Source organism: Lichenostomus cassidix, chromosome 1 (genome assembly GCF_008360975.1).
Source record: "Lichenostomus cassidix isolate B80296 chromosome 1, HeHo_3.0, whole genome shotgun sequence".
Lineage (NCBI taxonomy): Eukaryota > Metazoa > Chordata > Aves > Passeriformes > Meliphagidae > Lichenostomus > Lichenostomus cassidix.
The window spans coordinates 931,753-945,079 of record NC_139479.1 but is presented as its reverse complement, the minus strand read 5'-3'; the positions used below and the strand labels follow the sequence as shown (position 1 = coordinate 945,079).

Sequence of the window (13,327 nt, the reverse complement as noted above, 5' to 3'; positions counted from 1 at the left end):
GGACAGCATGAGTGACACCAAACTGTCCCAAATTGAAAATGCCATCGATGTCATGCCAGAGGACAGCCCAGAGGATTAAGAACTCTCCCATAGGACAGAACATGATCATGGAGAGCTCTCCCATTGGGAACAAGGTGAGGACATCAAGCTGACAAGGAGGGCCCTTCTCGGCGGTATGGAGAAACATCAAAGCTCATCAGCCGAACAGCTGGGAGCACGGGAATCATCCAAGTGTCAGAAGGTGCTGGAGTGGCTGCAAGGCAAGTGCTCCAAAGATGATGAAGATGAGGATGAAGATGAGAGCTCCCAAGGACTGTCCCTACTGAGATGGTGCAATGAGAAGGTGAAGGCCCAATGGCAACACCTGCTGGACTCCAAGTCACCTCTCAGTTTCAAGGCTGGGGACAATGTGCTGTGCGAAGAGAAGCAGTGCGGAGCCCAAGAGCTGTCCCAAGGGGAAGGTCCCACCCAGGATAACAACTTGAACAAACCTTGGGCTGGGTGGATGACGAGGATCCCCTGGAGGGAACCAGCTGGGCCTATCCAGGTGCTCCTCTTGGCTCACAGAGTCCCACATACACCTGGCTGGCAGCTGAGTGCAGGATCAGAATCATTGAGGTGGAGGAGATCTCTGATTCTTCCTCTACTGAAGTGGAAAGGGCAGCAAGTTCTTCTGTCCTCAGTGAGGAGCTGCTTTCACTATGGACAGAGAGCTCCCCTGCAGTCCACTACAACATCCCAGCCAGCAATACAATATCCCAGCCTCTCAGCACACAGAGTCCCTCATACAGCTGGCTGACAGCTGATTGCCAGACCAGAATCACTGAGGTGGAAGAGATCTATGATTCTCTCTCTGATGAGGAGGAAAGGGCAGCAAGTTCTTCTGTCCTCAGTGAGGAGCTGCTATCACAACGGACAGAGAGCTCACCTGCTGTCCAATACAATATCCCAGCCAGCAGCCAGGCTGGGCTGCACAGGGAGCATAAGATCTCCAGGGAGACTGTGATCGAGGCTCTGCTGGAGGCTCGGGCTCAGGCTCAGGACCAGGAGGAAAGGGATGCCCTGGAACAGGTGATTGCTGCAGAAATTGAAGCAGCATTTGAAGCAAAAAGGGAAGAGAGCTCAGTGCCTGCCCAGCACAGCCTCCCCAGCCCCTCCCCTGCCCAGCTGCCAGCCCAGGACCTCCACGGGCAGCCAGCTGTCCCCAGGAAACGTCCCTCCCGCTTCAGGCGGGCACTGTGGGCTCTGCGCAGGCTGTTCCACTGTTCCTGCCTTGTGCCACAGCCCGAGGAGTAGCTCAGGCAGGGCAGTGACAGCAGGGATTGCTCCCAGAGCCTCCCTCCTGTGGGACTGCGGCACTCACGGGGCTGCCAACAACAACAGGAGTTGGGGTCAACATACGGGAATAGGAAGATGAGGATGACAACAACGACGAGGAGGAAGAAGAATAGTTTAAAAATACATAGAAGAAGAGTAGGAATTAGAATTTAAAAAACACACAGAAGTAGAAGAAGAGTTATAGGAATAAGAATAGGGATAAGAATGAAAAATACGTAGAAGAAGAATAGTTATAAGAATTTTTAAAAAACGTAGAGGTAGAAGAGTTATAGGAACAAGAATAGGAGTAAGAATTAAAAATACATAGAAGAAGAAGAGTAACAAGAATAAGAATTTGAGTTCAAAAATACATAGAAAAGCAAGAAGAGTAATAGGAATAAGAATATGAATTTAAAAACTACATAGAAGAAGAAAAGAAGTAGAAGAGTAGTAAGAAGAAGAAGAAGAGTTAGAAGAATACTTTCACTTGAAATAAGACCTGCTGCAATGGAATGAGGACAAGGAGCTGTCCCCAGTGGAAGAAGCCATCAACCACTTTCCAGGGGACAGCACGAGTGACAAGGAGCTATCCAAAGTTGACGAGGCCATCAAGTTTGTTCCAGAGGACAGCATGAGTGACAAGAAGCTGTCCCCAGTGAAAGGTGACACTGAACTCTCCCCAGGGCATAACAAGGGTTACAAGGAGCTGTCCCAGGGTGAAGACACCCACAAAGAAGAGCTGTCCTGAGGGGAGAGTGACAGTGACAAAGAGCTGTCCCAAGGGGATAACAACGAGCATAAGAAACTTTCCCCAGAAGACAGCAAACATGGCACAGAGCTGTCTTTTGGGGACGACTGTAATGTCCAAGCCATGTCCCCATGGGAAAATGCCAAGAAACAGCTGTCCCCATGGGAAGAACGCAAGGACAAAGAGCTGTCCCAATGGGAAGAAGATGAGGCTGATGAGCTGACAAGGAGGGCCCTCCTCAGCAGTCAGGACAGAGCTCTGAGCTCATGAACCAAACTGCCAGAAGAGCAGGAATGCCAAGGTGTCACAAGGTGCTGAGTGGTGCCTGCTGGTGCCACAGCCGCAGGAGCAGCGCCAGGCCAGGCCAGCCTGGAGGTGGAGGCACAGCAGCTCCTGGGCAGACAAACATGCTGCTTGTGGCTCCTGCAGATCAGCACCACCAGCACAGCAAGCAGAAATCGGCCAAGAAGTGGCCATGGACTCTGGGGGGATCAAGAGCACCAGAGACCCCCAAAGCCACTGACCCTTTCCAGAAGGGTCTGAAAGAACAGACTGTGCAGGAGAACCAATTAGCACAGAGGTGAGAATCCCATTTCAGGGTGGGGAGCCCAGCCCATAAGGACTTTGGTTTAGTTAGACCTTGTCTGTAAATAGAATTGTTTAACCAGGGCTGACTGAGGAAATAAGACTTTCACAGCTACCAGAATAAGTTAAAATTGCATTATGAGAAACAGTGTTGCCCCATGCATACCTATTACAAATGTAAAAACCAAAAGGAGCCATCTTCACAGCACAGATATTTTACTGTTAAATGTGATGTAAATGAACAATACAAATTAATTGCATTCTCTTGAAATGAAGAGTAACTTGTTCTCCTGTGTGGCCAGATCATTTTTTATAATGCCTTTATAGTTTGTAGGATCATATAAATTCTGCAGACAGTAGGATTTTCCTCTGGCTTTCTTAAAAGAGAAAAAGAAAAGTAAATTAATCAATACCATCTGTTTGGCAAAAAGCAAAACTTGCACTAGAAAGCACCAAAAAGCCAGGGTGAGATGGGGAAGAGGAGCAGCACCTCTCCGGGGGTGGGGAGGCCCTGGGATGGAATTCCCAGAGAAGCTGTGGCTGCCCCTGGATCCCTGGCAGTGTCCAAGGGCAGGTTGGACACTGGGGCTTGGAGCAGCCTGGGACAGTGGAAGGTGTCCCTGCCATGGCTGGGGTGGCACTGGATGGCATTTAAGGTCCTTCCCAACCCAAACCAGTGTGGGATTTTGGGATGTCTGTGACAAGGGTCACAATCTGACAGAGGCCCATGTGAAGAGTTCCCCACTTGCAGCAGCAGATGAGCCTCAGGCAGGTGCAGCTCTTTGGGGAGCTCCAAAACCCTGCCCAAGGCTCCTACCTTCCAGCCACAATATGTTTTTTTCCTGCTGGCCAATTCAGGTGTCACTGTAACTGATGCTGGTGAAATGGTACTGTTATGAAAGTGATGCTACTTGTGAAACACTGAGAATGTTCACCCTGTTGGCAGCTACTGAGTAAAATTAGGACAGCAATAAAAGGTTAGACAATGACATTTAATGGTACTCCAGTAATAGATTTTATCACTTTTTTTATCCTACCACAACAATGTGTATTTTCATATACATTATATTTAATAAAATGTATTGATATGGAATTAGGAAAGCATGGGTTTAGTACTATTTACATATTTTAATTGAAACAATTTTCTTAACAACATTGAAAAATAGAAACTTAAAGTTCTCTTAATCATGTTTTCAGCCAGTTAGTGGTAAACAAATGCATGCCTAGGAAGTCACACTCCCTCTAAAACGTGGTCAGTTGAAAGTTTCTAACTAAAGTGTGTATCTCTGTTTTGTTTCAAAAAATACATAAGTATGTCTGTCATTTCTGATACAAAATTCTACACTATCTTCAATAAATAAATAATAAAGCGATTCTGAAAAGTATGAAATGTAAACTTTGTTGTCCCTCCTACATACATTTTTTTTTTCTTCCCATTGCTTGAAACATTACAGTGGTCTTTTAGGAAATTATAATACACAGACACTTCCCAGCACAGTTTACACTTATTACCATACTGACCTACCTACCTGTTATGGATATATCCTAATTTCCTAATGGAAACCAATAAGACTTGGAGTGCTAGAGAACACCGCCGACACAGGAGAGGTGGGAAACCAGTACTGAAAGGACATGCAAGGAACACCAAAACCTAACAACAGCTCCACGAGAACGTTCACATGCGAATGACACGGGCTGGCACCTCCCATCCGGAATGGAGTCCTTACAAAAATACCAGGGGATGCGTGGCAGGGCAGGAACAAAAGGAATCCAAGCACAACAAAGAGGAAATTGACTCTCAGGGGTGTTTTGTCCCCCGAGTCCAGGCTGGGTGAAGCACTGACACGTGGGCCTGAGGGGAGCAGATGTCAGTGCCAGCCTGGAGCTGGGAGCTCTGCCAAACAGGGATGTGGGCCATGTGCATCCTTGGAGTGGAGGGGATGGAGAGCCCTGGCATTCCCCCAATGGCTTTGGGTTCCCCACTCTGCACCAGCATGAGCTCTGGGGTCACAGCCAGCACGTGCCCTGTGGCAGCTGCAGGACGTGGCTGTCCCCAGTCCCAGCACTCCTCATCCCACACAGGCGAGCACAGCACAGCTCTGCACCTGGGCACCACGGATTGCTTGGCAAACCAGGCTCTGCGGGCTGGAAATTCACTTCCTGATTGTTTCTTCTTCCCCTCCGCAGGCGATGCTCAGCCCTGAGAGCAGCAGCAGTGAAGGAGTCCCCGAGGGGTACACAGGACATCCAGCAGGGCTCTGTGCCTCACCCTTGGCTTCCTGTCCCAGCTCTGACAGTCCTGTGGGCAACAGCGACTTCCAAAGGACCGAGGGGTGGACTCTCCTGGAGTGCAATTCATCTCTGTGCAGAAGGCCTGGACATCTTTTATTTTCAGGGGCAACACGAGTCATGAAGTGGTATGTTAATAGAATCTTCTCTGTTTATAGATATAGACTATTTATTTTCTAAGTCTTTTCAGTACCATCATGAAGATCTTCAAAGACCTTCTTGGGGCGAAACTGCTCCTTCCATTCACATCACATTTACACTCCACTCTGCTGAGCAATAGGCACAGAACTCCTGAAGGGGGAAAACCCTGCAGAAAGCCTCCAAAACACACCCAAACCACCTCCTCCACGGGAATTGAAGAGCAGGGCACCTGGAGCAAGCACAGCCACCTGCGTGGTTTGCCAGCCACCCCAACTGCAGCACGAGGAACAGCAGGGCTGTTCCACCAGCCCAGGAAACCAACGCCAAGTTCCACACAGAGAGACTGCGGGAGATCTCCTCACTAAATTGGGATGCGTGTGTTCAGTGAGAATTATCAAGGCACAAAGATGCTCCTGTTTGCTTTGATAACCCTCTGACGTGTGAAGGGCGAGCAGTAGTTTGATGCCACACCTGCTGCAGACACCTCCTGCAGTGACCTCGGGCTCCATTCTGACACCAGCCCCTCTCTCTAAGGCTCATCAAACAGCTGCAGGTCCAGGCGCACCACGATCTCTCCCGTGGGGACTTCGTGCAGCAGGAGACACTTTGTGACTGGTCCCTTGGAACCCTGATCCTTCTTGATGTCTGCCACACGGATCTCTGTCCTGCCCAAGAAGTCTGGAAGGCAAAAGCACAGCATGCTCAGCAAAGGAAAAGCAGAGTCTGCAGAAGGAACTGAACTTCCACCCACACACAGCAAAAAAGAAAACAAGCCTTCAGTCCAGCTCTGCTTGTGCAGAGGGCCAAAGGCTGCCAAGCTGCATAGAAGGGGGTTTAGCCAGACCATGATAAACAGCAGCAGCATTAAAAGTGAACAGGCCATGAGTAGAAAAATCCACTGTGTGAAACCCATGAGTGGAAAAGTCCACCATGGAATTCACAGCTGCCTCGCTTCAGGGACTTCTTGATTTGATGCTTTGTTAGAAAAAAGGCCAAAAGTTGCTGAAGAGTTAAAGCTGAGTGTGAAGCCTCTGGAGTTGACAGAGCCAAGCAGGGCATCAGCCCAGCAATGAGGTCAGTGGGCAGTACCAGTCCTGTGCAAACACTGCCTAAGGGAGTCCAAAATACATCCTGTGATGCTCCACGTGTTTATCCCAGCTTATGAAGTAACAATGAGGGAGGCTGTGGATTCCCCATCCCTGGACTGTTCAAGGCCACACTGGATGGGGTTTGGAGCAACCTAGGGTAGTGAAAGGTGTCCCTGCCCATGGGAGGAGTTGAAGTGGATAATCTTTAAGGTCCTTTCCAAGCCAAACCATTCTGTAATTCTATCGGGTTTGGAATCCTGGCCTCATTTTTGCCACTGTTATTGCAAATGCCAGGAACTCGAAGGCATTTCCCTTCCTCCTGCATGAACCCATCCATGTGCAGGCAGCACCCAGAGCTTTCTGGAGTTTTAGCAGAATTACAAACCACACCTCAGTTGGTGTCAATTGCACAAGAGAGGAAACTCTCAAGAAACCAGAGGGACATGGATTCTTTTTGTGCTGCTACTGAGGTGGAGCTAGGGTGGGCTGATTCCCAAATATGCAAAGGGGGTCAAACCTGGGCTGTCTTTAAAGATCATCTCCCAGCCTAGCCCATTCCCTCTGATTTCCCTCAGCAGGAGTGCACCTCCTCCAAGCAGAGCTTTGCAAACACCCTGGGCAGGCAGCCCTGTACTCACCATCTGGGGAGAACTGGTCCCTCTCAAACACCGTGATGCACAGCACGTCCTGCTCCAGGTCCTTGATGAAGAACTGGCAGTTGGAATTCCACTTGGGGTTGAGGGTGTCCTGGATGGTCTTGGTGATGTGGCACTGAGAGCCCATGGTCACCTCGCAGTAGGGGTTACTCTTTCCTGGGCAGATGGGAACAAACAGAAACCAGTGGGGCTTTTTCAGCTGTGTGATCCTCCTCCTGAGCTTCCTTCCACTCCTACAGCCAACTGAGCTGGGGAAGACCTGGCCAGATCAGGGCTCTGACCCCATCCCAGGCTCTGATCCCATCCCAGGCTCTGTCCCCATCCCAGGCTCTGCTTCACTGCCTGTGTGACAAACCACATTAACATCACAGTGAATACTCTGCTCTGCTGGGTGCTGAGCACCTCCACTCTTCCCTTCAGGACTTGTGTGGTGGAAACTCAGTCAGTGTGAAACAAAAGCCTGATGCAGGACAACTGCAGGACCATGGCTGAACTGCACAAATTCACCTCTGCCCGCTTCACCTTCATTAAACCCATTAAACATCATTGAACACCATCATGCCTGGGACAGAACCTCCTGCAGAGTTAGGCTGGCAAATGGGAATGTGTTCCTGATGAGCAGAGCAAGCCAAGGCACTCACCATGGGACCTGCAGGGTTTCAGTTCAATGCCTTCAACAACATTCACCATCAGCCTCCCGATGCCTGTTGCTCTCTGAGAGCGAACTGTGGAGGAACAGGAGAGGAGAGAGAAATGTCACCAATGGATTTTCCTGCTCAGGGCCTTTCCCACAGAAGATGAGACCCCCACATCCTATACTATACCTAAGTAGGCCTTTTCCCTCTTCTTCTTTTCAGTCTCTATGTAAAGCTCTGAAGCAGCTTTGATCTTCTGAACCCACGCAGTCCTTCAGGAGGAAAGGAGAAAAAAAAAGTTGCAAAATGCCATTTCCATTTTTTCCTGCTGCACAGCAGACAAAACTAAAGGTGTCCCTCCTTCCCAGCCAAGGATCTGCCTCATCCCTGGCTCTGCTACCCCAAAGCTGTCTGCAGTTTTCCAGTCTTGTAAAATAGCCAGCTTGGAGAGCGCTCTGCAAGTTCCCATCACAACCATTCCCATCCTACTCTCAAAGGCCCATGAAAGCCCTTACCTTTCATTGATGCTTTCAGCCCGCAGCGTGTAGACTCTGTCAATGTGGGAGATGTGGAAGATGGGCTCATCTCCAGAAGGGTCTGTGGGTAGTTTTACCAGTACCTCGTTTAGGAAAATGGGCTGTAAAACATCAGCAAAGCTGGAGCTGTACTGCAGAGTCTGAGCAGAGGCATTCAGCACACATCAATTCACAACAGGTTTATTGCCTGCCCCAAGTATCTCCCTTCTTCTGCCTGCCATCTTTCTTCAGATAACAAGAAAACTTTAAAAACTGACAGATAGATGTGCCTGCAGAGCCTGGAAACACTCCTGGAGAGAGCCAAGCAGAGCAGTGTCTCCTTCCCCACAGACAGCAGTGAACACCAATCTCCCTCCACTCATGGAGGAGTTTTATTCAAGCAAAACTTCAAAAGCATCTTTTCTCATCTCACAGGAGCACACAGCCACCTTTCCTGCCATCAGTCCTGGGAACCCCAAAGCTTTCCAACCTCTTCTCTGGGAAGGCTCTTGCCCACCCCCCAGAATGGAGCCCCCGAGCTCTGTCCCCATGCCCAGGTCACAGCAGCACTTACAGTTTTGTACATTTTGTATTGCAGGTTGGACTTGGGGCTGAAGACCTTGTCTGTGCCGGAAGAGCCAAGAGGTTTTATGATCTGAGTGAGGAGGAGGAAGTCGTTGAAGAGAAAACCATAGAGCTCCTTGTTACTCTTGGCTTTATAGAGCTTCCCACTGTGCAGGAACTTGCGTGGTCCCAAGCAGTTTGTAACTGAATTAAAAACGAGTTGCTGCGAAAAGTAGAAGAAGAACAACAACGCACTGTATAAAGTGAAACAATCGGGGCTGCCCTGCAAGAGACCAAATAGAGGTTTGAGTCCTGGTCCTGCCGTGTCTCACGGGGATGATGAGCAATGCCTTGAGCACGACAAGCAGTGCAAGTCACACAAGGCTCCTGAGGAGCCACTGGAAGGTCACAGGGGCACGGGCTGGGCAGGCAGGGAGGAGCCAAAAGCATCTGTGCCCCCTTGCCAGGCACATGCAGCTCCAGGAGTGGGGCTGAGCCACGGGGAGCTGGCTGGGTCAGCAGCAGCTCTGCAAAAAGCAGCTCTCCGCAGGCTGAGCTTCCCTAAGGGCTGCATTCTCAGCTGGGCTTGAATTTCACCCCTTAAAACACCCCAAAGGATCCCAGAGAGCCACCATACCCCGAGCTGGAGCTGCTGACCACTGGGGCTGGCACAGTCCCAGCCTCAGCCAGGGCTCGTTAGGGATGAGCAGAGTCTTGCCCTTGCCTAAAGTGCCATTTTCAGGTTTATTTTCACCAGCTCTCACTGGGCAGCTGCATCTGGAGTGGTTCCTTTGGCAGACTGGAAACCCCTGGGACAGAAACCTGCTGCTGCTGCTGTTAGGGAGGCAGCAAACATCACAGACTCTTTCAGGGCATGGATTTGCTGTTCTAGGGCCAGGCATCATCTAAAGAAGGTAAAAAGAAGCCACTTTCCTTCAGGCAGTGGTTGTCAGACAGCTGAACGTGCTTTGACCCTTCTGACATTGTCACACACACCTTTCTCCCAGAACAGTCAGACTTCCTGAGATGAAATGCAATTTTTCTACTTTATGAACCAACTAGTGCTTGTTACTTGTTTCCCTTCTAGAACTGAAAACTTGGTGCATACTTTGAAAATCAAGTTGTGATCTGTCTGCCTCTGTTATCTGCACCAACAACAGGAAGGCCATCAGAATATCATCCCTCCTTTTGCAGGACATACAGACACAGTATTTTCTTTATAGTTTCACTAGGAAGTTACCATGTTACCTTAAAAAATAACATGGAATGGGAGGCAGGGATTCTCTCTGTAATGTCTCCAGAATACTGATCAAGTCATACATGGAATGTTATTTTTTAAGGCAGGGATTCTCTCTGTAATGTCTCCAGAGACTTGATCAGTATCCTTGAATTTTCAAAGGTATAAAAAGCTTTATCCCATAAAATATTTCTAAATTTTTGGCTTTTAAGGCACTCCCACGTGGTCAAGCACAGCTTTGGGGTGGCACCCAGCAGTCCCAGTGTAGCACAGAGAACTGGGAAACTGGGAAGTTGTGGTGGGAAGGGAGTGGTGCAGAGCCAGGCACCCAAGCAGGACTGACCCCGAGGGACAGGGACCCGAGCAGGGTGACGTGCAGGAGGGAAGGAAGGAGCAGGGGTTGGGCTTCTGGGGTGCACTTCTCCCAGCCCTGCCAGCAGCCATGGTGATGGTGGTACCTCAGAGAGTCCCTCGCACTGCACGTGGGCCTGGATCCACTCCAGCCTGTCCGAGTTCTCCTTCTCCCTGACGCCCTCGTTCACCTGGGAGCACAGCTCCTCCGCCTTCTCCAGGGCGTGCCGCAGGTGGCTGTGGTCAGGGTGGTTCTCAGGGGTGTTCTCGATTATCTGCACACGGAGAAATCCCCTGTTAGACATAGCTGCATTCACTGTCAGCCCCACACTGCCATTCCAGCTGAGCCAAGATAGCCCACATTTATTCTCCTCCTTGACAAATGGGAAAAACATGACAAACACTGCGTGGGAACTAGGATGGAAGGCCTGGCAGTGTTGGAAAATATACCGGTTTAAAAATTTTGTATCACTTTAGTCAAAAGTTCTGCTTATCTTTACCCAGGGAAAAGGAATTTTAGGTTTGTCACCAGGCCATTGTTCTACCAGGTGTGGTGTGATGAACTCAGCGTATCAACAGGCTGGAGGAACCCAAAGCTAAAGAGCTCTCAGCAGAACATCAGCAGCCAGCAGTGGCTATCTACAAACAGCTACCCCAGAGCACCTCCAGCAGGGCTGAAGACATCTGGGCAGGAAAGGACTGAGAGGAGAATTGGAGAATGAAAAATCTAATTAACATCAGAGGTGAGGAGATTCAGATCCAATGGGAAACTGAATACTGGGGGTTTGCTCAGCTCTGCACCAATGAACACTGACCTAATACATTGCTATGGATTTTGACTGTATAAAATATCTAAAGAATCTAGTAAAATGATGTATCATGGAATGATTCTCTCTGCACAGCCAGGCTGTGTGTGGATGAGATGATTTCTGTGGTACATCCTGGCCAGAACAACATCCTGGCCAGAGAATAAAGTAATGCCTTGACTCTCTAACATTAAAATGTTGTTGGAGGGTTTTTGTTTTTCCTGCAGTTTCGGTGACAGCAGCACAGCCCTTGCAGCAGGACACTGCTGGCTCTGACAAAGCATTGCAGCCAAATGCACAAACACAGCCACGAGTGCTGAAGGAATCCTTTCAATGGCAACATCCAGTTTGTAACTCCCTGTGAAAGCCAAGTTCCTTGGCGTTATTTGGGATGGGAAGTGTTAAGCAACAAGTGGAGGTTAGGAAAGGGCTGTCAGCTCTCCAGCACCATCAGCTGCACAGGGGAACCTGCAGCAGTCCAGGCTGAGTCACTTCCCTGCCTGTGGGGAGGGAGTAGCACTGTAGGGAAAGGCAAATATGAGCACAAGGCTGACTTGGTGCTCCTGTTATCCGAATTCTAAGTTTTCATTCAGCACTCGCTGCCTTCTGGTTCTTTGGGTGCAAGTTTCACCTCCATTTTGAACAGAAATATCAAAAGATTTTGCCAAAGCCCAAGGAATTATCCCATTTTCTATACTGGAATCAAGTATTAAAGGACATCCCACATCCCCCAGCACGTCAGAAATCTCACAGTGACAAAGCCTGACACAAATAAAGAAACAACCCTGTAATTAAGGTGTAAGCAAAGCAGCATCAAACCCACCCCATGTGCAAAGGAACGTACATTTTTAATGATTAGTGGGTATCTGGTTACCCGTTGCATAGGCTTTAGTAGAAAACTTGATAGTGGCATTCCTTTACAGCGAGGATCCATTGCTAACCTCTGAAACATTAGAGAGGTAAAATCTGGTTAGTCAGGTGCTTTAAACCCTGAAAAATGAGCTCCTCCACGAAAGGAAAAGGGAAGGCAATAAATGAGCACCAATGCTCAGCTAAATCTGCTCTGAGATCACAACATCAGCAGGAGAATTCCCTGTGGTTTTTACAGTGCATCTTCACCTGCCTTGTCTGGGCAAGAATCCCAAAATCATCAGGGCTGGAAGAGCCCTTCAGGATCACCCAGTGCCACCCCAGCAGCACCAGCATCACCCAAACCATGTCCCCAAGGGCCACATCCAGACTCCTCCTGAACACTGCCAGAGACAGGGACTGCAAACCTCCCTGGGCAGCTCATTCCAAGGCCTCACCACTGTGGCAGAGAAAGGTATTTTCTCCTCTCCAATCTAATCCTCCCCTGGTGCAATCTGAGGCCATTTCCTCTCCTCCTTTCCCTTGGGACACTCAGCACAACCTGACCCCCTGGCTGTCCCCTCCTGGCAGCAGCTGTGCAGAGCCACAAGGTTCCCCTGAGCCTCCTTTGCTCCAGCCTCAGCTCTTTCCCAGCTCCCTCAGCAGTTTTCCAGCCCCTTCCCAGCTCTGTTCCTGCCCTGGACACTCTGCAGCCCTTCCAGGTCTCTCCTGCAGGACCAGAACTGGACACAGCCCTGGAGTTGGGGCCTCATTTGTTCAGCAGATCAGCAAAACAAAAAGATGCACAGAATTCCCAGGGGTTGCCACTTCTCTTACCTTGACAAACTCCTTGAACTCGGGCACTTCATCCGTCTTCTGCTGGATGAGGGCAGCCCCGTTGAGCTGGCAGCTGCAGAACCTGATGTAGGGCTGCATGTGGGGCAGCTGGGCAGTCAGGATGTCCCCAATCATCTTCACAGGCATCTTCTCCCCAGACATCTTCTTCCTCACACGCAGAGCCCTGAGCAGGAGCAGGGCACGGGGGTGGGACAAAGAGCCACTCCTCAGTTATGGAATAAAGGGGTGGGTTCTTATTCATTATGGAGACTCAGAGAACAATAAACACATCAGCCACAAGAGTTACTGCAAGGATGTAAGAATCAAGGCTGCAGCCTCAGCCAGCACCTTCCCCTCTTGTGGGCACCTTTATGCAATGCCAGGTCAGAGAGGAGAGGAAAAGGAAGGTAATTTCCTTTTCTGTTAGTTTTGATTTACTGACTTGTGAGGGAGGGAAAAACCCCATCACTTGAGCTCAAAGCTACTCCCAGTTTTTAGCCTGGTTTCCTAAGGAAAGGGTTATTGCCATTTGTCCTGTCCTCACCAGAGCCTTTCAACTTGTAGGCCATTTTCAAAAACATTTTACAAAACAAGGGAGATATTTCAAAGCTGTAAAATCCCTGTAGGTTCAGTGAAAATTAGCAGCTCAGTAGGGAAAAAGAAGAGCTTTAATAATGCTTTTGCTTATCGAGGTGAAGGTTTGACTCTA

General features: G+C 49.4%; 1 protein-coding gene across 9 annotated transcripts in view; it reads right to left on the bottom strand.

Moving 5' to 3' along the window:
- Positions 1-3,623: 3,623 nt before the first annotated feature.
- ITSN1 (intersectin 1) overlaps positions 3,624-13,327 on the bottom strand; it is a 100,776-nt gene continuing 91,072 nt past the window's right edge. For 6 of the 9 annotated variants that reach the window (XM_085073247.1, XM_085073924.1, XM_085073328.1 and 3 more), the window contains 9 exons: positions 12,619-12,844; positions 11,777-11,875; positions 10,234-10,401; positions 8,549-8,821; positions 7,975-8,096; positions 7,649-7,731; positions 7,466-7,549; positions 6,807-6,980; positions 3,624-5,758 (listed from right to left, as the gene is read on the bottom strand). In XM_085073247.1, coding sequence (XP_084929373.1) covers positions 5,610-5,758; positions 6,807-6,980; positions 7,466-7,549; positions 7,649-7,731; positions 7,975-8,096; positions 8,549-8,821; positions 10,234-10,401; positions 11,777-11,875; positions 12,619-12,844 — 1,378 coding nt within the window. In that variant the 3' untranslated portion in view covers positions 3,624-5,609. The remainder of the gene's footprint in view (positions 5,759-6,806; positions 6,981-7,465; positions 7,550-7,648; positions 7,732-7,974; positions 8,097-8,548; positions 8,822-10,233; positions 10,402-11,776; positions 11,876-12,618; positions 12,845-13,327) is intronic. The other 3 variants (XM_085073754.1, XM_085073665.1, XM_085073837.1) reach the window with 3 other exon arrangements.